Raw genomic sequence first — 21,690 nt, forward strand, 5'->3', positions numbered from 1 at the left:
CTTTACAGCAGCCAGCATAAGGCAGATGCTAGAATGTGCCATTTAAACATGGTCACAGCCACACCATTCCCTTTCCTACACCTGTCCTGAACATCTAACCCAGCTGGGTTAAACAAAGATCACTGGGAAGGGATGGCAACAAGGATCAGAACTGTGCTGACCTCACCTTCAAATTTCTGGATTCCCCAAACATCATTGTGATGAATTTATTCAATTTATTAAGAAAAAGCATGACACACCCCTAGTTGAAAGCAACTGGAGTGCATTTGCAGACTTTTGTGCTAGCTGCTTTTCCTAACACTTAGTGATGTTTTGTCATTATTCAAGTTTGTTTCAGCTCTTCAGACGGCTGCAGTCGAAACTCACCTGTCCCTACAAGCAGCCCATGAACAAGGACATCAGAGAGGAGTCAGCTCACTTCTGAAAGCTGCAACACCTCCACAATTCCAGCGAATGGAAACGCAGCTCCCACTTATCCATCCACAGCGCTAACATTTACACTGCATGTTTAAATGCAGTTTTTGCATGTCTGCAAAAAGTGCCTGTGCTCGTTCTCACTACAGGAACACGATGGAACAATCCCTGAACTCTGCTCCTGCCAGCTTTGAGTCCTACCTGTTCCACACCAGCTGCCCTTTGCCCCCCCTTGTCCATGACTGCCTGTGTCTCCTCTGCTTCATCGTCCACATCCGAATGAATGACCGAATTATCTCACCTTAGCCTCCTCATACTGACCGAATTATCACACCTTAGCCTCCTCATACTGACCGAATTATCTCACCTCAACCTCCTCATACTGACCGAATTATCACACCTTAGACTCCTCATACTGACCGAATTATCTCACCTTAGCCTCCTCATACTGACCGAATTATCACACCTTAGAGGCGGGCTGTAGGAAGTCTCGCTGCTTTAACTCATCCCCCTGCTGCAGCACTTTCCCCTTCCCCAGCAATGAGGAGAAAAAGGGCAAAGGCAGGAAAAGGGAAAGTTTCTTGGCTGTGCTCTGCCTTACCTGAGGCACAGCCACCTTTCGGGCTGGAGACCAAAAACACCTGGAAAATCCTCAGAGAGCAAGAAACAAGGAGAGCGAGCAGAAGAGGCGGAGTCTCGAGTTCGCAAATCAGAGACAGGATTCAGTGTTTTTAATCTCTTTGTGAGAAAGAGAGGAGGAAGGACTGGACAGAATGTCGTGCAGAGAGAACCAGGATTAGCTTTGCAGGGCTGCCCTGCTCAGAACCCCGCAATCCAAACCCCTGTGTGACACGGAACTCGTGTTTAACCCGCAGCACCAAACCCTGCTCCCGGTTTCGTGTCAGAACGCCCACGGGAAGCTCAGCGCTGTTCCTATTTCGGCTTTTCACGGGAACTCGGCTCCGCAGTGCCGGCAAGGCTGGGCCGGGCTGCGGGACCGTCCCGGGACCCGCAGCGAGCACCGGGGATGGCCGGTTCTGCGCGATACCCGGTGCCGGGGGTGTCCGGTTCGGGGGATGCCCGGTTCTGGGGGATACCCAGTTCTGGGGGATGCCCAGTCCTGGGGGTGTCCGGTCCTGGGGGTGTCCGGTCCTGGGGGATGCCTGGTTCCGAGAATACCCGGTCCCGGGGGATACCCGGTCCTGGGGGATGCCCAGTTCCGAGGATAGCCGGTCCCGGGGGTGTCCGGTCCCGGGGCTGCCCGGTCCTGGAGGATGCCTAATTCTGAGGATATTCGGTCCCGGGGGTGTCCAGTTCTGGGGATACCCAGCCCAGCTTATGCCCGGTTCCGGGGAATGCCCAGTTCCGAGGATACCCGGTCCTGGGGGATACCCGGTTCCGGGGATACCCGGTCCTGGGGGATACCCGGTTCTGGGGATACCCAGCCCCGGGAATGCCCTTACCCAGCTCGGTGCCCGGGTTCCGGCCCGCCATGGCCCCGCTGTCCGGGCACACCCGGCTCCGGTCCGGCTCCGCCCCGCTCGGGCAGGAAGCGGCGGGGCCGCGGCTCCGCCACGTGGGGACCGAGCCGGGCAAGGATCGCGGCCGGGGCAGCTGCGGGCATGATCCGCTCCTTTCCTTCCGTGATACACGGCCCTTCCGTTCTCTTAAAAACCGCCATGTAATATTTGTAGTAGTTATGTCGAGGCGGACACAACTGACACCAACACCAGTCTTTTATTAAAATCTTTTCATGCTTTCTTTCAGTTAATTTCTTTCAGGCAACTCCTTCCCTCATTAGCTGATTCACACAGCATTGACTGCTTTTCTTACTGACTCCTTCTCCCCTCTCTGCAGGTTTCCTCCTTTCTGCATGACTGGCTAAACCCTAACCTGTCCCTTACCCAGCCACCTAACCCTGTGTGTTCCTCACACAGCATCTTCTCACCTTGTCTGTGCCTGGCACAACCACATATCCCTTCCTCCTCACAGCACATCCAGCAGGACCCCATCCCAAACTGCAGCAGGACTCCATCCCAAACTGCAGCAGGATCCCATCCCAAACTGCAGCAGAACTCCATCCCAAACTGCAGCAGGACCCTATCCCAAACTGCAGCAGGACCCCATCCCAAACTTCAGCAGGACCCCATCCCAAACTGCAGCAGGACCCCATCCCAAACTGCAGCAGGACCCCATCCCAAACTGCAGAACTCCATCCCAAACTGCAGTAGGATCCCATCCTAAACTGCAGAACTCTATCCCAAACTGCAGCAGAACTCCATCCCAAACTGCAGCAGGACCCCATCCCAAACTGCAGCAGGACTCCATCCCAAACTGCAGAACTCCATCCCAAACTGCAGCAGGACTCCATCCCAAACTGCAGCAGGACCCCATCCCAAACTGCAGCAGACTCTGGGTCTCAAGCTCCAACTCCAAGTGTGACTAGTGGCCAGCTCGCCCACTCTTTCAGAACCCCCATCCTCATTTGGCAGGCAAGGCTGTTTCCACTCCTCAGAAATCAGTACAGCTCTAATTCATTGGGGAAAATTGCCTTCTGCACTATCCTTTCAACTTACCTACCCACAAATATTGGCTTTTGCATTTATGTATTAGTTTTTGCGTGCTGGTATTGACCATAAATATTCGGATAGAGTACAATGTATAATTCTATTTAGCTGTTCATTAGTATATCATAATCTATTAGTTCAAGTATGTAACATATATACATATACAAACATGTGTAATTTATAGAAATAGTGATGTGATGAATGTATTATATTGTAGGCCTTAGCAAAAACAAGAAATGTTTAAAGTGCTTCTGTGTGACTGAAAGAATGGTGGGGAAACAATTATCTTGATTCCCACATCTCCTGGCCAACCTCTCCAGGAGATAAAGAAAACAGTGATAAAGCAGAGCACCTGAGAAGAATCGTAGAAGAATTTGTTAACCCCTTATTGGAGGATGTGGAACAACAGGATGGAATCACAAGAAGAAATAAAACATATCTCACAGGATGTCGTGCAGAAAAGTTAGAGTTTAAAGAAAACAAACCGAGGAGTTCCTGAAACATCAAAAACTCACAGGAATGTCTGAATGATGTATGAAGTACATGAATATGTATGTACCTCAGTAATGTAACAGTATAGAGATCACACTCGACTTTACTGGTGTGCACCCCAACGCTGGTTGATTTTTTCATCTCTTATTAAACTTTAAAAAAAAATTCAAATTGCAAATCTCGTTTTTCACAGTTTTCACATAGCACTAAACGTGCTGTTTGTGTGGTGATGAGTCAAGGCACTGTCCAGTTCCTTCATGGTCACTCCTCAAGGAGGAGCTGGTGCCACACAAACACATGGGGTCAATCAACCTACCAACCTGTAAAACTCCTACTGGTACCTGCAGAGTGAAATTCTGGTAATAAAGGCACTGAAAATTTCATGGCTTTTACATTTTTTCCAGATCTGGAAAAAACCCACAAAGTCTCATGAAAAATATATTGTATATTGTTAATATTGATGTTTAGGTGAAACAGTGCCCAACTTTAGTCCTATTTGCTCAGTGCTAACAGAGAAACCCCAAATTCACAATGGCATGAGGTAAAGCAGGAAAGGCTCATAGCCCTGAAAGCTGAGGACACTTTTCTTTTTTGCTTTTCCCAAAACTGCATGTGTGCTTTGAGAAGCAACGATTTGAAAGACAGCAGTCACTCTGGAAGCATACACCACCTGCACTGTGCACTTTAGGACCCGTCAAAGCAGTCCAAAAATAACATTCCAAGTACTTGTGGTGATGAACCCTCCTCCTCCTCCCCCTTTTCCAGGCCACACTGTCATCTAGGAAATATTTGTGATGCCTTGGCCTTGACAAACAGCACAGGGCTCAGCTCCCCTTGAGCTCATCACAAACACTGTCTGCTCCCAGGAACTCCTGCTGTCTAGTGAGCTCTTGTTTTCTTTAAGAACAGCCTTGGAAATTGTTTTTCGTGCCTCAATGGCATAACATCCCTGTTCCCACACTTTCAAACACAATGCTGACCTTAACTGTGTCTGGGATGAAACATTGGTACCTTGGATGTCTAAGGTCTGTAAAGAAGGTTAAATCCTAAATCCTAAACTGGGTTAAATTCTGTTGTTTTTCCCCTGTTAAATTGTTATTGTAAAGTTCTAAGTTAAGTTAGGTGTAGGTGAAGTGTTGTTCCCCTGTAAAATTGTTAGGTTTAAGGCAGAAGGTTAATGGTACTGTTGAGTACTGTTAAGCTTTTAGGCCTTATTCCTTTTTATCCCTGCCCTCACTATACACACACATCCCTCTAGACAGCTCTGTTAATCTGTGTGATTGCCTGGACTTTGTTTGCTTTTGTTGTTTGTTGTTTGTGGCATGCCTCAACTGTCCTGTAAGGAGCACAGTGAATCTTGCACGTGAACTTTGTTGTCGTGTCACTTAATATTAAATCTAGGTTTTGCTGATAATCCTTACTGGTGATTTTTCAAACACTTGTTCGTAACAGTACTTTAGTTTTATTGGGTTGGGTTTTTTTTAACTTCTTCCAGTATTTTAGTAGCTGTTACTACATGACTATTAGTTATTTCATTTTTATGCATCCCAAAGCAAACTGTAAATGCAGAATGAGTTTTTTGGTGAACGTGGGAATAACTAATTAACAGTTAACAGCTGAATTTGATGGTAAAGTTTTTTTTCCCCAGCTAAACAATTCTGAGATTTTATTCCAGACATGTTTATGAAATGCTATAGAGCCTACTGCAAATATGGAATAAAACCCACAGCATGCAACAAGTTTCACCATGGGGTGAGGTGCTCCAAGTTCCTCATTTTAAATGCATCCAATTTGTAAAATAAAATTTTTATGCTCAAGTACTAGATGTGGAGCCTTAGTGGAATTAGCAAGACTGAACCATTTAGCTGTAAACCAGAGTTGCTTGTTTTTAGAATAAAATTCAAATAGGTAGTCTCTGAAAACAGGACAGTAAGGACAAGTAGGAATACGAAAAAATAAAAATGTGTATGAATAAATATACCTCTTTCTTCTTACCACACAGAATGCATTCTGTAAAGCTTTCAGCATAACATTAAAGGAAATGACAAGTGAAAGAATGGCAATTATTTTCTTTAATGAAGAAAATATGATTTATAACCTTGAAAGGGTAACTTTTTTATCCAGTCTGGAGGACTAAACCCAAGCTTTACACAGATTTGCAGCCAGCCTCTGATATTTTCATGTACAACCAAATACTTCAGGCAGCACGTTTAATTTAGGACTTTTCACTGTTTTTCAAGACTCATGTTTACATTCAAACTTTAAAGAATAAAAAAAAAAAAGATACAAAGCTTACAGATCAAAGAACTTGCCACCCTCTGTACCAACCCTAAAACATTCTTTTGCTTTCTCTCTCTAGAGTACAAACCCAAGATGCCAAGGATTACGTGATTAATGTGGTTGCTTTTCCATTTCATGAACCCAACGCTCAAAAGTAACGTACGAGTTTGGAGAGGCATTTTATTTAGACAACTGAAAACAGTTAAACATTCAGAAGCAGCATACAATGAAACAAAACCCGAACCAAATACTTTTAAGTACATAATCCCTTCTTTTCAACTAGAGCCAATTTTTCCAACTTTCAAGGGAAAAAACAAAACAAAACAAAAAAAAGGTAAAAGCCATTGTATCTCTTCTTCGTAATAATGAAAACACACTACAATGAGTCTAATTGAGATTGGAGAGACTGGATCTTGGCTTGCACACTTCTTTGAAAAGACAGTAGGCAGTCATGCCAAAAAGCCAGCAGAACTCTACTACTTGTCTTTTGGGTTTTTATTTGGATGCTCAGTTCTCTTACAGACAACACCTAGCCAGTTCCACCGCATTCTCATCAATTACTGCCCATCTTTGCCCCACGCAGGGAGCGCTCTCTGGAAGGCTGCTGGCTGTCACTGCTCACTTGATTTAGTCTCACATGTCCATGTGCCATGTAACAGCTGCAGGAATCAGGCTTTCACTTCAGGAGTTGAGCTGTACACTGTATCTGAGTTTTCAGAGGCAATCTCTTCTGCAACTAAATAAAAAGGGTGTTATTTAATTTCACTTTAAATACATAAACCAAAGAAATGTTACAGGGATTGCTTAAAGAGACCAGTTCAGTTTGTTTTCCCATTCAAGCTGAGACAGCTGTTCTAGCCCATCTGTTCTGCCTGCACAGCTCTGTCACCAGTCTGAAACCTACCACATAATCAGTGTCAGGGAAATGCATTCAAAGGTCTTTTGAAAAGAGTGAAAAATACCAGTAAGCACTTGAGGGAAACTACTCCTTCCATACTAAGGAATGCTATCATCCTGACTATCTTTTAACACTGAGGCAGTTGAAGCTGACAGTTCAGTTCATTACCTATTTCCTCCTCTGCAGTTCCTGGAAGGGTAGTCCTTGCTTTTGCTGCTTCTGCATTCTCCTCTTCTGTAGAGAAAGAGTAGAAAAACAAACAGTCAATACCTTCAGTTTCACCCACTCACCTCAATTTAAAAAGAAAAAAACCTAATTTCCATGTAATTCAGGGTTGAGAAGAAACACTTGAGCAAGCAATTCTATTAATGAATACCCACATGTAGTTATTGCTTTACTCTCCCCAAGCTGAAAGAACCAGAGTACAATATAAAACTACCATCCACACTTTCTAGAGTCCCTCCTTCAGAATTATAAAAGTGGCATCACCTACTTCTAGCTCTTTAACATAAAAATACACCAGACTCTTGGCTTAAATATCCACGAAGTGTCTATATTCAAAAAGCTTCCTGGTATACTGTTAATTCCATACACGACAGCTCCAAAAAATACATCCTTCAATCGAACAGATATGACCACAAACCCTCAGAAGACAGGAGTTACAGGAGTATGCCAAGTTTCACCAGCACCAAGCATGCACTTACCAGGAACTACACACTTCCAAAGGCCATAGGTTTTCCCTACTGTTGTCTGCCACAGCCTTAGTGTGCCATCCTCAGAGCCACTTGCATATAACTCTCCATCGGGGCTAAATCGCACGCAGTGGATGGGACCAAAGTGCCCTTTGTAAGATTCTGAAGGGAACATGGCAACACCATCAATTTCAAATTTCAGCCAACTGCTGAAATTTAAGTACAAGCACATCAGTTTCTGATACAAATAATTTTAAATGAGGACTGGATCAGTAAGAAAATATGGGTTTTTTTGAAACTATTTTGGCCAATACATTTCTCATAAAAATCTCATAACTGACATATCTAATGAATGGTATGACAGTTTAACATACAGCTATTATAGCAACACAGAATGAGAATTTTTTTAATAGGTGCAGAATTGCTGAATGGATGTTTTAATTACTTCTAGAATATTAGGTTAACTGAGATAGCAAAAAATGTTTAATATTATAAACTTTTTCATTATCCTCTTGCACAGTATGCTATGCTAAGACCTCATTTAAGTACAACAGTTTCATTATTTTATTAACACCCATCTCAGAACTCCTTTATGATTATAGGAGACAAACATACCTAATTCTTCTCCTGTATTATAGTCATATTTATAGAGTTTAAAATCTTCACCACCTGCAACCAAACATTCTTTCGCAGGGTGAAGTGATGCAGAATTGATTGTAGCAGGTGCTTCAAATGATTTAATCTGCTCTAGACTGAGGGAGAAAAGTTTATTAACAAAGTTCATATTTAAAAAAAAAATCCTGAGAGCAAAGAAAACTGTCATTCTACTAATCTCAACTGATTTTACCAGAAATAGAATGCAACCCCACAGAGTTTCTGAAACAAGTTTTGATACTTGCAAATATCATGCTTGTCAAGTTAGAACTGAGTTTAGAATAAGCAAAACAAAAGCTCACATATACTTTCTGGAATATGTTTAAGCATGTAACTTCCTTTCTTGAAACATCAGAGAGATGCCAGTTGAGACAGCTTGGTGATTCTGGCCTTGTTCAGGCAGTTTTTACCCACAAGAAGCCCATTACTCCACCTGTGAAAACTGGACTCACGTTTCTGCACTGTGAAAAGCAATCGTCTTCCCATAGGTTATCACCAGTATCTGTCCTTCTGGAACATACTCCATGCTGCTCACTGACATTGCCACATTTAGTGACTTCACCTCAGTCATGGTACTCCTGTCCCAGAGGCTTAAAAGGAAACAAAAAAGGAAAAAAAGACTCTCAGGCGATTTCTGTAAATCAAACACTTTCCATCTCACATGCATGACAAAACCTGGATCAAAAAAGGCACCCATCAAGGAACATGGTTTGACTCCACTTCAGATCATGTGGCTTTATCTGCATTCTCACCAAGGCCAAGCTCAAAGACATATCCCTTCTTAAAAAACACTTCTACCTTTGCAGCTTAATGCCACAACATTAAATGGTATATACACACCATTTAACTACTCAGTGATTCTCTTGGAGATTAAAAAATCTTGGTTTAATTCTCCTAAGGAACAGATCTTGAAGCAAGGCCTGAAGATTCCATTCTGTCCTTTTACTTCAAAAGATGAAGAGGTACTAATCCCAATTTACAGAGGTTCATTAACATAATATAATTTTCTATCTAGAAGTGCAAGAGGTATCTAAACAGAAATTAAACTGTGCTGCTATGACAAAAATAAAATCTTTATTCATTAGCTGACTGCTGCATGTCTATTCCTGTCTAACTTGTGCTACTCATATCCTTTACCAAAAGAACAGAACTATATCCTCACACAGAGCATGACAATAAAGAAAACTCAAAGTTATTTTTTCTTACCGGACAGTTTTATCATCAGCTGAAAGAATCTGTTTGTCATCACTGCTCCATAAAGCCTTTTTAATGCCAGAAGTATGTCCACTGACAACATCAGGTTCTTAAAATAAAGCCAAATATTTTAATACATGTAATGAAATGAAATAATGGCATGCAGCAGTTCAGGGGCTTCCTTAAGCTACAAAGATTTCCATCTACTAGAGACAGCAGAATTACTTCAAGCACTTAGGACTTTATTTGTAGGTCTTATTCCAGGAACAGGATAAATACAAACTGGTTATCTGATTGCCTAGCTTTCCAAAACTTCACATGGTGAACATCCATGTTCTCTGATTTCCTATCAGCCCTCAAGAGTTCAGTATCAACAAGAATTTAAAGACACAATTAAACACAATTTAAACTTCACACGTATGTGGATTCCTTTTTTCTTTCAGATGATTAAATTTTAATTAATTAGACCAACTTCAAGTGTGTCTGGACTGAAGGGGGAGTGTTCAAGACCAGGTCTGATGGGACTTTAACCAACCTGGTCTAGCAGTCCACAGAAGAGGCTTTGGAACCAAGTGATCTTTAAGGGCCTTTCCAACCCAAGCAGTTCTGTGGCCCTTTGTTTTTTGTGATTCATAACAGAAAGTAACCCCTTAATTTCAGAGCTTTTATTTAACTTTAAAAAATTCTCTAAGAACCAGTTTTAAAAGTCAGACTCACCTGCTTCTGGCTTGCTCAAGTCATAGATACGCAAGAGCTTATCTTGTCCACCTGTTAACAGATAATTGCTATCCTGAAACAGAAGTTATAGAGAGTCAACTCTACATTGAATCAAAAGACAGCCTTTGTGAGTTAAATCACAGCTTTTTCCCTCAGACAGCCTCTAAGACATTTACATTACAATCCTAAAAACGAGCAGCAGTGTTTTAGGCTATTTATCCTGTTAAGATATAAAATAAAAAAAGCAAAAAAAAGTAACTAATAGCGAAACACACTCAAGATCTTATTTCCCTGGTGAATAAAGTATAAAAGTTTCTCATACCTGTGTAAAATCCACACTTTTGACAATGTGTTTGTGAGCCAGTGTGATCAGTTCATCCCCTGACACAGCATCCCACACTTTGCTAAACAGCAAGAGGAAACATTCAGATTTTAGAAGCACCAGGACAAATCAACCTGGACAGTCAGATGAATTTGTAAGCAGTCTTTCCTGATGCCACCACAACATTTCAGCCTAAGTGCTACGTTCTTATAAGTTTTAGCCCAGTTAGCCAACAAAAATATTTTATATATTGTTACCAGAGCTTTTTTTGGACTATCCCACCACTTTCCTTTATGCTCTTCTTTAGGACCATGCAAACTAATTAACATTTTAGTTTGAAGTCAAAGGGGGCTCTTCTCTGTCTGCAACTTTATTAATAGAATTTGACCTCTAGTAACAAGATTCAACTCGCAAAATATTCATTAATACTGCAAACAGCACAAACAAAACAGAAACCATCAAAGAACTAATTCACTAGAAGTTTCTTGTAATAAGAAGAGGCTAACGGCTAGATGAAAAAATAAAAATCCCTCTCTCAACTCTGCTGTAACTGCAACGCCAGAGATTAGAGCTGCACAGAGAAGTTAAGGAAAAGTAAACCAGTATGATAATTAAGCACATCAAGAAGCAATCATAGCTGTTCATCAGGACAGAATTAAATGTAGCTGCTTTCAAGAAGGCAGAAATCTAGATTTTAATTTGGCAAGCCAAAAATAAGCTAACAGCTTCTAAAGAGAAACAAACGAATCAGTAATTTAGTACAGCTATGTTGTCACCAAAGAGCTACAGAACAAAATCAAAACACAGACCACGAAGGCAATTCATCACTTACGCTGTAAAATCTGCTGCTGCCGTAGCTGCTTTGGTGGCATCCGTGTTCAGGGTGGCACCCCAAACAGCCCCTTTGTGCCCCAGAAACGTGCCAATCCAGTCCCCCGTGTCTCCCTGGCGCAGCATGGGCTTGCCATCTTCACCAAAACAAAACCAAAATTCAGGCAACGCGGTAAAAGAAGGAAACAGGTTTTTTTAAAAGGAAAAATATTCCCTCGCACCAGCATGTGGAAATAGCCCATACTTTATAAAGCCACTCTTTGCAGAGGGGTTTAGCTGTAGAGTTCAGATGTGCAGCTGTACTTGCTGCATGCATCTAAACTGTACTCATATTTAAATGCTACTGCAAATGAGATTAAAGCTTCCTGGTACATGTCTGTAACTTCAAGACAGAAGGAATGTAGTAAGCAACATTTCATTTAGGTTTTATTTTTACTAAAGTTTTCTTCTTGTAGGACAGACAGTATCATAAGATCATCAGTATGTACAGACAAGTCTTATGGTCGTAGTGAGATATGATTAAAACATACAGTGATACAAAAATGAAGTAGTAATAGACTTTCCTATCATCAGTGTTTTCTGGAAGGCCATCAAAGAGTTGTTCACACAAGATGCAAAGCTGAACTGGAAGCACTTCAAGGCAAAGAGGAATGCCCATTCAAACTTATGCACGCAAACGACTAAAATATACATGTACGAAGACAAAATGCTATTCCCACAGTGAGCAAGGAGATACCATCACACCGTGTCCAGCACGGCAAGGCAGCTGTCCCGGTCACACCGGAGCTCGCTTTCAACCTACAGCCCATGTGCACCGGCGGTGGGAACAGAACTTTTACAAACAAACCACTCCGGACACCTCCCAGCCCTGCACGGGCTCCGATACCCCGCGGCCATCCGGCACCGAATCTCCAGCAAAGAAAACCGGCTGTCCGCTCGCTCCGTCACCGCAGAGCACACCGAGGCGGTGTCACCGCCCCGAGCGGCCGGGACACGCCGGCACCGAGACCCCCCCGGCCCCGCCGACACCGCTGGGGCCGCCGATGCGCGGCCTAGAGCGGCGGGGCTGCCCCACGCCCGCCCCCGCCGAGAAGGATCCCGAACAAAGCGGCGCCCGTCCCGCTCACCCTTGCAGGCGCTGATGAGGAAATATCCGTAGGGGGTGACGCCGCTGAAGGCCAGGTCCACCACGGGCCGCGTGTGGCCGGAGCAGGTGAGCGGGGTCTGCCTCATGGCCATGGCGGCGGCAGCGCAGGGGCCTGGGCAGGGCACGAGTCCGGCGGCCCGGCGGGAGCGGCGGCGGCGGCGGTGGCGGCGGGGGAAGTGACGGGCAGGAAGCGCTTCCCGGCGGACGCGCGTCACGGCTCGGGGCGAGGCCACCGCCGCACCGCCCCAACGCGGGGACGGGCCCGGGCCGAGCCTCTGCCCGCTCCGGGGGGAACGGCGAGCTCCGGTTTATTGCTCTGCCCGCTCCGTCAGGGAACAGAGAGCTGCTGTTCATCCCTCATCCCGCTCCGGGAGTTAACGGCGAGCTCCGGTTTATTCCTCATCCCGCTCCATGAGGGAACAGCGACATCCCTGTCCCATTCAGCCGCCATCCCTCTCTCTGAGGGAATAGCGAGCTCCTGAACGTCCCGTTTATCCTCTCATCTCGCCCCATGAGGGATCTGCGAGCTCATCACCGTCCTGGTCATCCCTCACCCTGCTCTGTGGGGGAGCAGCAAGTTCCTGGTTCTCCTATTAATCCCTCATCCCACTCCATGAAGGAACAACGATGGCACCTCCATCCCATACAGCCACCATCCCACTCCCTGAGGGAGCGGCCACCTCCTCACTGTTCCATCCATCCATCATCCATCCATCCATCCATCATCCATCCATCCATCCATCCATCATCCATCCGTCCATCCATCATCCATCCATCCATCCATCATCCATCCATCCATCATCCATCATCCATCCATCATCCATCATCCATCCATCATCCATCCATCCATCCATCCATCCATCCATCATCCATCCATCATCCATCCATCCATCCATCCATCCATCCATCATCCATCCATCCATCCATCCATCCATCATCCATCCATCCATCCATCATCCATCCATCCATCCATCCATCATCCATCATCCATCCATCATCCATCCTCCATCCATCATCCATCCATCCATCATCCATCATCCATCCATCCATCATCCATCATCCATCCATCATCCATCCATCATCCATCCATCATCCATCCATCATCCATCATCCATCCATCCATCATCCATCCATCCATCCATCCATCCATCCATCCATCATCCATCATCCATCCATCATCCATCCTCCATCCATCCATCCATCCATCCATCCATCCATCATCCATCCATCATCCATCCATCATCCATCATCCATCATCCATCCATCCATCCATCATCCATCCATCATCCATCCATCCATCATCCATCATCCATCCATCATCCATCCATCATCCATCCATCCATCCATCCATCCATCCATCCATCATCCATCCATCATCCATCCATCATCCATCATCCATCCATCATCCATCATCCATCCATCCATCCATCATCCATCATCCATCATCCATCCATCCATCCATCATCCATCCATCCATCCATCATCCATCATCCATCATCCATCATCCATCATCCACCATCCACACTCACCCCAGGGCTGTGGCCAAGGTTCCTCAGTGTTCTGCTCATTCCTAACTCAGCAGTGACTCCTGCCAAAAGTCAACCCCACTTTTTCTGCAGGGCCAGCTCCCCTCAGCCTCACTGTGGGGTCTGATCAGCCTTTCCAGCTGGAAAGGCCATGGGAAAGCCCTGAAGGATGTGGAGATTTCAGGGATGCATTTTTATGCCAAGGACAAGTTTATGGGTGTGTCTGGACTTGCCCTCAGAAGCGTCTAAGGATGGCACCTGAAAATGTGTCACCAACCTTACTCAAAGATGAGGGGAGTGGTGTTCCTCTTGAGTAAGAATCACAATGATTGACAGTTAATCATCTCCTTTTTCTCTTAAGCCTTACAACTAGGAAAAGTATTTAAATCATTAACTGAAAATTGAGATTGGAGCTAACTGCAGACTTCCACAGCTTTTTTATTTAAAATATAGGCATCATGTTTCACATTATTCTGGTATTTTGTTTCTCACCCCAGGGTTCTCAGAAATAACTCCTAAGGATTTTGTAACTTGACTCATTTTCAGGCATACTGCCACTGTATCATAGATCAACAGTTTTTCTGTTCAGACCCACAGGTTGCCATGTGGGCCTTTCCAGTGTCTTTAAGATTTTCTGTATATTTTCCAAACAATAAAATTATTATTTCTATATTTACATTTTTCAAAAATCTTATCTAAGCATAAAGCTATGTCTCCTTCCTAGAAATGCTATTTGGGTTTACATTAAAAAAAAAAAAAACCCAAAACTCTTCTGGTAACTGATGTTGTCAACTTTTTCAGTGGAAAAAAATGATCCTGAGGGTCAATACAAAGAAAAACTTAGTATTAAGTTTAAATTACCTGCTTAGAATTCAAGGTCGAGAAACAGAAAGAATGAGAAGCTTGTGTTTGGGGAAGTTTACTTTTAATGATTTCATAGCTTTGATTGATTTTGTCTTCTATTAAATGGAGCATGATTTTCCACCTGCACAAAGCTTATGAAATCCACTTAGGAAGACACAAAATCCATAACGGGCAGAGAAAGGCAAAAATATTTCAAATTTGCCAGTGAGCAGCTGAAAATCAGAAAAGGAGAAAAATGATGGAGATGTAAAACCTATAAAATCTCGACATCCCACTAGGCCAAGCAGAACTACAGGGTATTGGAAAATACAGCTAAGTACATATGGAATGAATTCTGAAATTAAACCTGTCTACACTTTTTTTTTAAATGCACTTTTCTTAAAGTCTCCAGAGTTGGTGTTAGACCTAACTCAGGATTCAATCAGCAGTCTCAGACTTTCTCCCTGATAGCACCTCCATTGAAATAGTTTATTCCAAACAGTCTGAAAATGTTTGCTTTCAAAATACATGAATTCTGTACCCTCAGAGGGCATAACACTCTGTAGCTGCTTTGCTTGATACAGAATTTTTTAGAGGAGGTAGGAACTGGGAAATAGGCTTCAGTTTTTCAAGAAAGTCTAGACATGGTACAAGAAGAAGAAGGAAAGATGAAAAAAATCTTACTTACAAATGGAAGTTTAGCAATCTTAAACTAAAAGAAAAAGAAAAGAGATAATATTGAGTTTTATTGTTTTAAACAGGGTGATTATATATCATGTTCCAGTGATTGAATTCTCTCAGAAATGTTGCTGACAATAAATAAAGCTATCCCAGTGAAACGTTATGATTCTAGTGTTATGATTACAATGAATAATGCAGAGAGTCAATTAAGTAGATGTTTTAATTATACATATTTACATTTCCAAAGACTCCTTTCTTCTCTCATCGCTCTCACAGTTGGAAATACATTGTCTCACCACTGAGTGGAGCTCCTTACGTATTTATTAGTGGAGTAAAGCTCTAGCAGAGCTCCTGTTGTGAGGTGACCTAGGGATGGTTATTTCAGTTTGTGCCTGACAGCTGTGTGGACACAGCACTCAAGAAGTTACTAAATGCTTAATTCTCTAAAATTTATTAGCTAAATAGGTAAATGGAAATCTCCAAGACACAGCAGGAGGGCAGAATCTTTGTTAGCAGAACTCAAATATGAGTTATGAGTTATTTTAATGAATGGCAAAACATTCAGTGTAGTCTATGGACACACTGATGTTACCGACCTCTGTTCTGTTTTTTTAATTTTTTTTTTTTTATACTACACTGTACAGGTAATTTCGGGGGCAAAAAAAGAAAGAATAAGAGAAGGACTTGGTGTTTGCTGAAGGATGATGTGTTATCGATGGTGCATGCAGATATGTGAGAGAAATTGCAGAGTGTGTTGCTGGGTTTCCACCGGGGGGATAATTAAAAATGAGTGCCAGCCTTGAGCAGTCAATTATCACTGAGTAACAAGATGAAAGATAAAAGGCAGATGTAATCATATTTCAAAAATAATACATCAGTGTGCCTCTAGTCAAGGAGTCCTTTCTACATCAGCTTTTCACAGCAAGTGACCATATTTGTTTTCTAGTTTCCTGCAGCTTTTTTTTAACATTCATGTAGGGAATGTGAGTGCTGGACCACGGCCACTCTTCTGGTGGATGTCCCTGGTAGGAAAGTCTACTGCAGTGCATCCTGAGAATATTTGGGTAAGAGCTGGGGATCCACTGCCTTTCCTTGGGTTTATGTGTGTGCTAGAGCCCAAGGGGATTAGACAGAGAAATGGGATGTAGAGGAGTAGGGAGGAGTGTGAAGAGGAGTTTGAGGCAGCAGCAAGGAGAAATGGAAGCTGGATAGGAGGGGAAATGGGAGATTTATCATTTGTGTACCTCACAGTTGCATTTGTACCTTGTTTCCTGTCACTTCTGGGGACGTCACATACAAGATCGCTTTTTAACCACCAGGATCTCTAAACTATTTGCTCCTACGAGAAGAACATCGTTCCTAACATTGTCATTCCCATCTGTCTGGAGGGCAGGGATCCAACACATTCAGGGCGTGCATCAACCACAGAATGATAAAACCAAAGAGAGATGTTTCAAATTGTTTTATCTCTGCCATAATAGCTTCTCTGCTCCTCAGGTTTCAGGTCCCTTTCTGTCTTTTGAGAGGTAACAGTTGGTCATTTTGGCCAGACAGAGAGGAGAGGTGAAAAGGAAATGATTCCCCAGTTTCTATCCAAATGTCTTCAGAGTATAGTGTTGCTAAAGGTAACCTTCAGGAAATAAAGGAATGTAAAGTTAAAATGTACGTAATATTATTTTTCTGCTTCTTTTCAAGCCTCGTGTTGGACCCCCTTGATATCTCAGGCCAGCTAAATAAACATTTACCTCTGCAAAAATAATTTCAACTCATAACAAAACCAAATCCAATTGTAAAGCTCTGCTAAAGAGGAATTAAAATTGCCTGCCAGTTTACTTGCTTTCCAGGGAACAGCTTAGCAAAATTCTTATTCTCTAAGGATCATCACCACTGTAATACCTCTCTGTGAGCTTACTGTACTGTAAGAAACAGCAAGACAAGTGTACAGGAAGGAGCTTTAGCTGAGCTGCTTCATGATTGTAGGCTGCTTTGATGTTTTCACTTGCAAGATGTTTTTCACAATGCAAAATGTTTATACTCGCTGTTCTAAAAGACTAATTCACACATCAGCCCCTGAAAATCAACCACAGTGTCCTAGGAACACTGGAACTGATCTGACATAGAAAGGACATTGGGATTTTTCTTGTTTTCAGGGGTAAAAGCTTTGCTGAAAAGACCGAAGCGAATCCAGGTAACATCAGTCAGGCTTGTTGAGGAGCCTTTTCTAATAATTTTTTGAACAATCCTGCAGATTTTCTTCAGATTCTATTTTTTTGGCAGTCACTTGCAAGTGCAGTTTTTGTACCAATAATATTTATTAATAGTGTGAAATACTCTGATTTCTAATAAATAAGACTTAGTTTGTAATTTGACTGTGAGCCTCTCTTCACCAAGCAACGTGGTAATTTCTATTTTATGAGAGCAAGTCTGGCACTGCAGAGAACAGGAACACAATAATGTTGTTCTGCTACTACTTGCACAATAATTTAGTTTTGAAAAAATAGAAACCTTTTTTTTTTATTATGGAAATTACTGTGTACTAGACTGTGTCCCTTTTAAGGCACACCAGAAAAATAGGTGAGCTTGAAAATAGATGATAGCAAGAAATATATAAGAAAGACTACTCATATGTGACATATATTTGTGTTATTTAGAAAAAAAATACTAGATTCTATAAAATTTCTTTGCATGAATAGTCCATATTATTCTCTCCACCCTCTGGCCATAAAAATCTCAACTTTTAAAGAAATGTTGTTGCTCTTCTGAGACATGAGAATATAAAACAACTTTAAGCTACATTTGTCTCTGGACTGAATCCACCAATGTCATCACTATTAGATCATGGATTAATTTGGCTCGTGGTATTATGCTTGGAATAACTACAGTTGTGGGGTTTTGGTCTTTCGCCATGATCAAACTCTGAAAGAAATTAATAACACTGATGGTAGAAGATGATGGCCATGCTTTTATACATAGGAGACAGAAGACAAAGATTCACAAAGAAGTCTTTTAATTATTACTGAGATTTTAGGGGAAAAAAGATTATTGTCCCAAGATGCATAACAATTATATAACTGCAAGGAACTGAAATTATTTAATGGTGGAGTGAGTCAAAAAGATAGAAAGTTCCCTCATTACTCTTCAATAGAACTTTACTCACAATGTTTATGCAAATATTTGGAAAAATCATTAGTTCAATGAAGTTATTTGCCAGTTGGGTTTCTGTGAAACTTTCCCATTTGGTGCTGCACATCCACATCACTGTGATATATAAAATACAGACTGGGATTCCCAAAAGTGCATCTCATGTTTCTTTCCTTTCGTTTCTTGACGATGATGAAACAGGAACAGCTTGACAAGGTGAAAGGAGGCTTTAGTTCATCTCACAGCCGTGTCAGAATCCACTTTGTACTAGTAATGGGTCACCTGCCATCTCGGATGCTAAAAACAAGAATCTTATTTGCATGTGAATGTCGCTGTGACCCAGGTTTTATATAGCATTTAATAGAGATATATAAATAGCTTTGTATGACAGAGCAGTTTAGGTTTGGGCTAGAAGTGGCCGGGTAAAAACAGAAGAAGAAATAATCTATGGACACTTTTACTGCTTTATTCCAGGTGAAAATACCATTTTTTACTTCTAGTTAGAGATCCATCAGCTGACTGTGCACGAAGCAGGGAGAAATCAAAAAGTTCCCAAGACAGCTTCACACCCATCAAGGGCCTCTGAAATTTAACAACAAAGCTTGACCCTAAGGGCATAAGTAGTAAGAAAAAGTCCTTAAGCAGTTAATCTTAGGCCTTATCTCAAAGTACTCCATTCCTATGGAAAGTGAGTGCTTGGCTCTGAACACCGGAGCATATCCCAGGAATTCACTGTAAGAGTGTTGGAGCAGAGATATCCAGTTCTGTGGCAGCCGGGATAATTTCCTCTAGTTCTGCTGTTCATGATGTCATCTCTCTTCTCCCCATCTCCCCCACCCCGGTTTTATAACTAATCGAGGTCAACTCGATTTTTGTCCTCGTGGTTTACATCTTTGTGGGCACATTAAATCCAAAGGAAGCAGTGTGTTCTGGCATCTCAAAAACATTCCCTGAGATAGCTGGGGCACTCTTGATTTACCAAAGTACAGAGGACCTGTGTGGGAATTTTATCAAGTGCAGGCTTTTGGGAAGGAATTTTTCTGGCAAAGAAAAAAAGTCATTTTAGAGCCAGTAAAACTCTACAGCTCCTGCAAATCCCTTGAATATTGTGACCACTTAAGAGTTGACAGCTGCAAACAGGTTACAGGCAAAGCTCTGTATCACAGGAGCATATCTGGGATTTTCAGCTGGCGTTTTTATAGAAATAATATGCCTAGAAATAATTAAGGTGAATATGGCACTATAATCAAAAATACATTTCTGGTATCTCAATTATTCAGGGCACTGAACAAACAGTCATGTGTGAAGTGGGAAATGGGAGCAGAGTTTGGAAAATAATGGCTGGTAACCTACTGAAACGATATAAGTAATTTAACTGCATATTATGTTGTAGTGTAACAGTCAAAAAAAAGAAAATATCCATTACAAACCTGCTCAGCACCTGGAATGGGCTATTACTACAGCTGGCAAGAGCTGCAGAGAGATTTCAGTCTGTAGATCATTAGTCAAATATGTGCCAATTTGAAAGACCAAAACCAGCTATCAGTTATTTTGTCGAAGCCCTCCTATTGACAGCGTCCAGGAGAGGCCAAACACAGTTGAATCCCATCCTCTGAACAACTTTCCTTCTTCTTGTGAGAGTTAAAATACACCGGCAGAAAGTTTTGAAGTTATGTATTAGTACATTCATTTTATTCTGCATGTTCCATTAAACAGCTGTCAGATCAGCATCTTATCTGCCAGGCCTGCAGCACTGCTGGCTGCAGATGAATGAGAATGGATTGCTGGAAGTGAAATATTTTGGTCACTGTAATAACTGCAGTAACCCTGCCTTCCCAAAGGACTCCAGGCCTTTGTCCTGGGGCTCCTAACCAGCCTTTGATACCTCTCTTGGCTTTTTCTGTTACCTGTTTTTCCTGCCTCTTATCAGCTCCTCGGTGACAGCCACAGCTGGTTTGCTGGACATGATCCTCACCGCTTTGCAAACGCTTTGCTAACTGAATTCATGTGTTCCCTTCGCCCCTTTTCTCCCGCAGACAATGCAGAAGATTCAGATGAAAGCTGTGTTTTGGCTTTCAGTTCTCTGCCTGTGAGTCTCTGTCTCAGGAGTGGCAGCTGCTGGTTTGATTCCATTTGTGAAACGAGGAGTACTCAAAGGGAAGCAGTTAACGCAGTTTCTGGGTGTTTGTTCAGAGCTATAATGAGATTGAGTAGATAAAAACAAACATAATGCTTTTATAGGCTCTTGATCTGACTGCAAGTACCGTGCAAAACAGTGATAGGAAGCACAAAGGTTTCAAGATGAAACCTCTATTAATTCCTTTGCTGAGAATCTTCATACTTTACAAAAAAAACTCCCCAATGCTGTGCTTTTATCTTAACAGATGTTACTGAAAGTAGCTCAGATTCCACATCCAGATACCACATGATTGGTCTTAAGCTTGTAGCTGCAAAATGTTTTACAAGTCCATCTCTGCTTGTATAATGCATTAAACCAAAAGCCAAACTTCTAACTCTTTAAGTCTATATTTGGATTGTTTTCACAAAACAAGTTAAATGAGTCTAAGATTACTTCTAAAATATTTTCCAGAAAACTAAATTTAGCTTTTTAAACTCCATTTCCACTAGAAAAATGAAGGTTAAATATTTTTGCTTTGAGATCTGGGTTCATTGAACTCTCCCAAGTCCTAACACAGGCACAAGCCAAAAAACCCATGAACCAACAGTTCATACAAACTCCTGAGAGCCAAATCAGCTGACTCTGGCACAGCACAAATGTTTTTACATTCATTTCATCTTCTTTTATGAAGATAATCCAAGCAGTGCCAACTTTCTTTTTCCACAAGCATCTTCTTTGCTTCTCCCAGGACAAAATGATAACATTGGAGTCAAAGACCTGCAATGTCACAGAGTCACGGCCTAGATTTTTGGTACTGAAGCAACAGATCTGCAAGAGAGCAGATACTTGTTTTATAATATAGAAAGCAATGTTGGAAAATAACAGAAACCATCATCTTTTTTTAACTAGCCACGGTATTTTAGAGAAGGCTGGAATGCTCTGTCTCTCATGTAAATGTACAGTACTCCATTTAATATGCTTCTTTTATTTATTCTGTCTTGATAATCAACTGCTGCCTTTGAAAGGATGATAAAATTAGTTTTTATTCCCATGCACAAACACACACACACACACAATGTAATGTATCATGACCGATTTACGCTTTTTAGAGAAGCTAAAAAAGGAGAAATGCACAAGAGCACCCTTGTTTGAATAAATACTGGGCTGTCTGT

The 21,690-nt window shown here is 42.2% G+C and overlaps 2 protein-coding genes across 3 annotated transcripts in view; both read right to left on the bottom strand.

The window, feature by feature from the left end:
* The window catches only part of DERA (deoxyribose-phosphate aldolase), a 46,606-nt gene extending 44,635 nt beyond the window's left edge, over nt 1-1,971 (bottom strand). For both annotated transcript variants that reach the window (XM_088164531.1, XM_088164530.1), the window contains exon 1: nt 1,878-1,971. In XM_088164531.1, the coding sequence (XP_088020657.1) occupies nt 1,878-1,908 (31 nt within the window). In that variant the 5' untranslated portion in view covers nt 1,909-1,971. The remainder of the gene's footprint in view (nt 1-1,877) is intronic.
* Nucleotides 1,972-5,527: 3,556 nt separating this feature from the next.
* Nucleotides 5,528-12,385, bottom strand: STRAP (serine/threonine kinase receptor associated protein). Its single transcript, XM_014870067.2, has 10 exons — nt 12,189-12,385; nt 11,063-11,198; nt 10,231-10,312; nt 9,909-9,981; nt 9,204-9,300; nt 8,450-8,587; nt 7,959-8,095; nt 7,356-7,505; nt 6,820-6,885; nt 5,528-6,489 (listed from the first exon to the last, which is right to left on the bottom strand). Exons 1-10 carry the CDS (start codon nt 12,298-12,300, stop codon nt 6,422-6,424), a joined length of 1,059 nt encoding a protein of 352 aa, XP_014725553.1. The 5' UTR covers nt 12,301-12,385; the 3' UTR covers nt 5,528-6,421.
* Nucleotides 12,386-21,690: the final 9,305 nt, after the last annotated feature.

The sequence above is a fragment of the Sturnus vulgaris genome, chromosome 5, assembly GCF_052056855.1.
Source record: "Sturnus vulgaris isolate bStuVul1 chromosome 5, bStuVul1.hap1, whole genome shotgun sequence".
In the NCBI taxonomy this organism is placed as follows: domain Eukaryota; kingdom Metazoa; phylum Chordata; class Aves; order Passeriformes; family Sturnidae; genus Sturnus; species Sturnus vulgaris.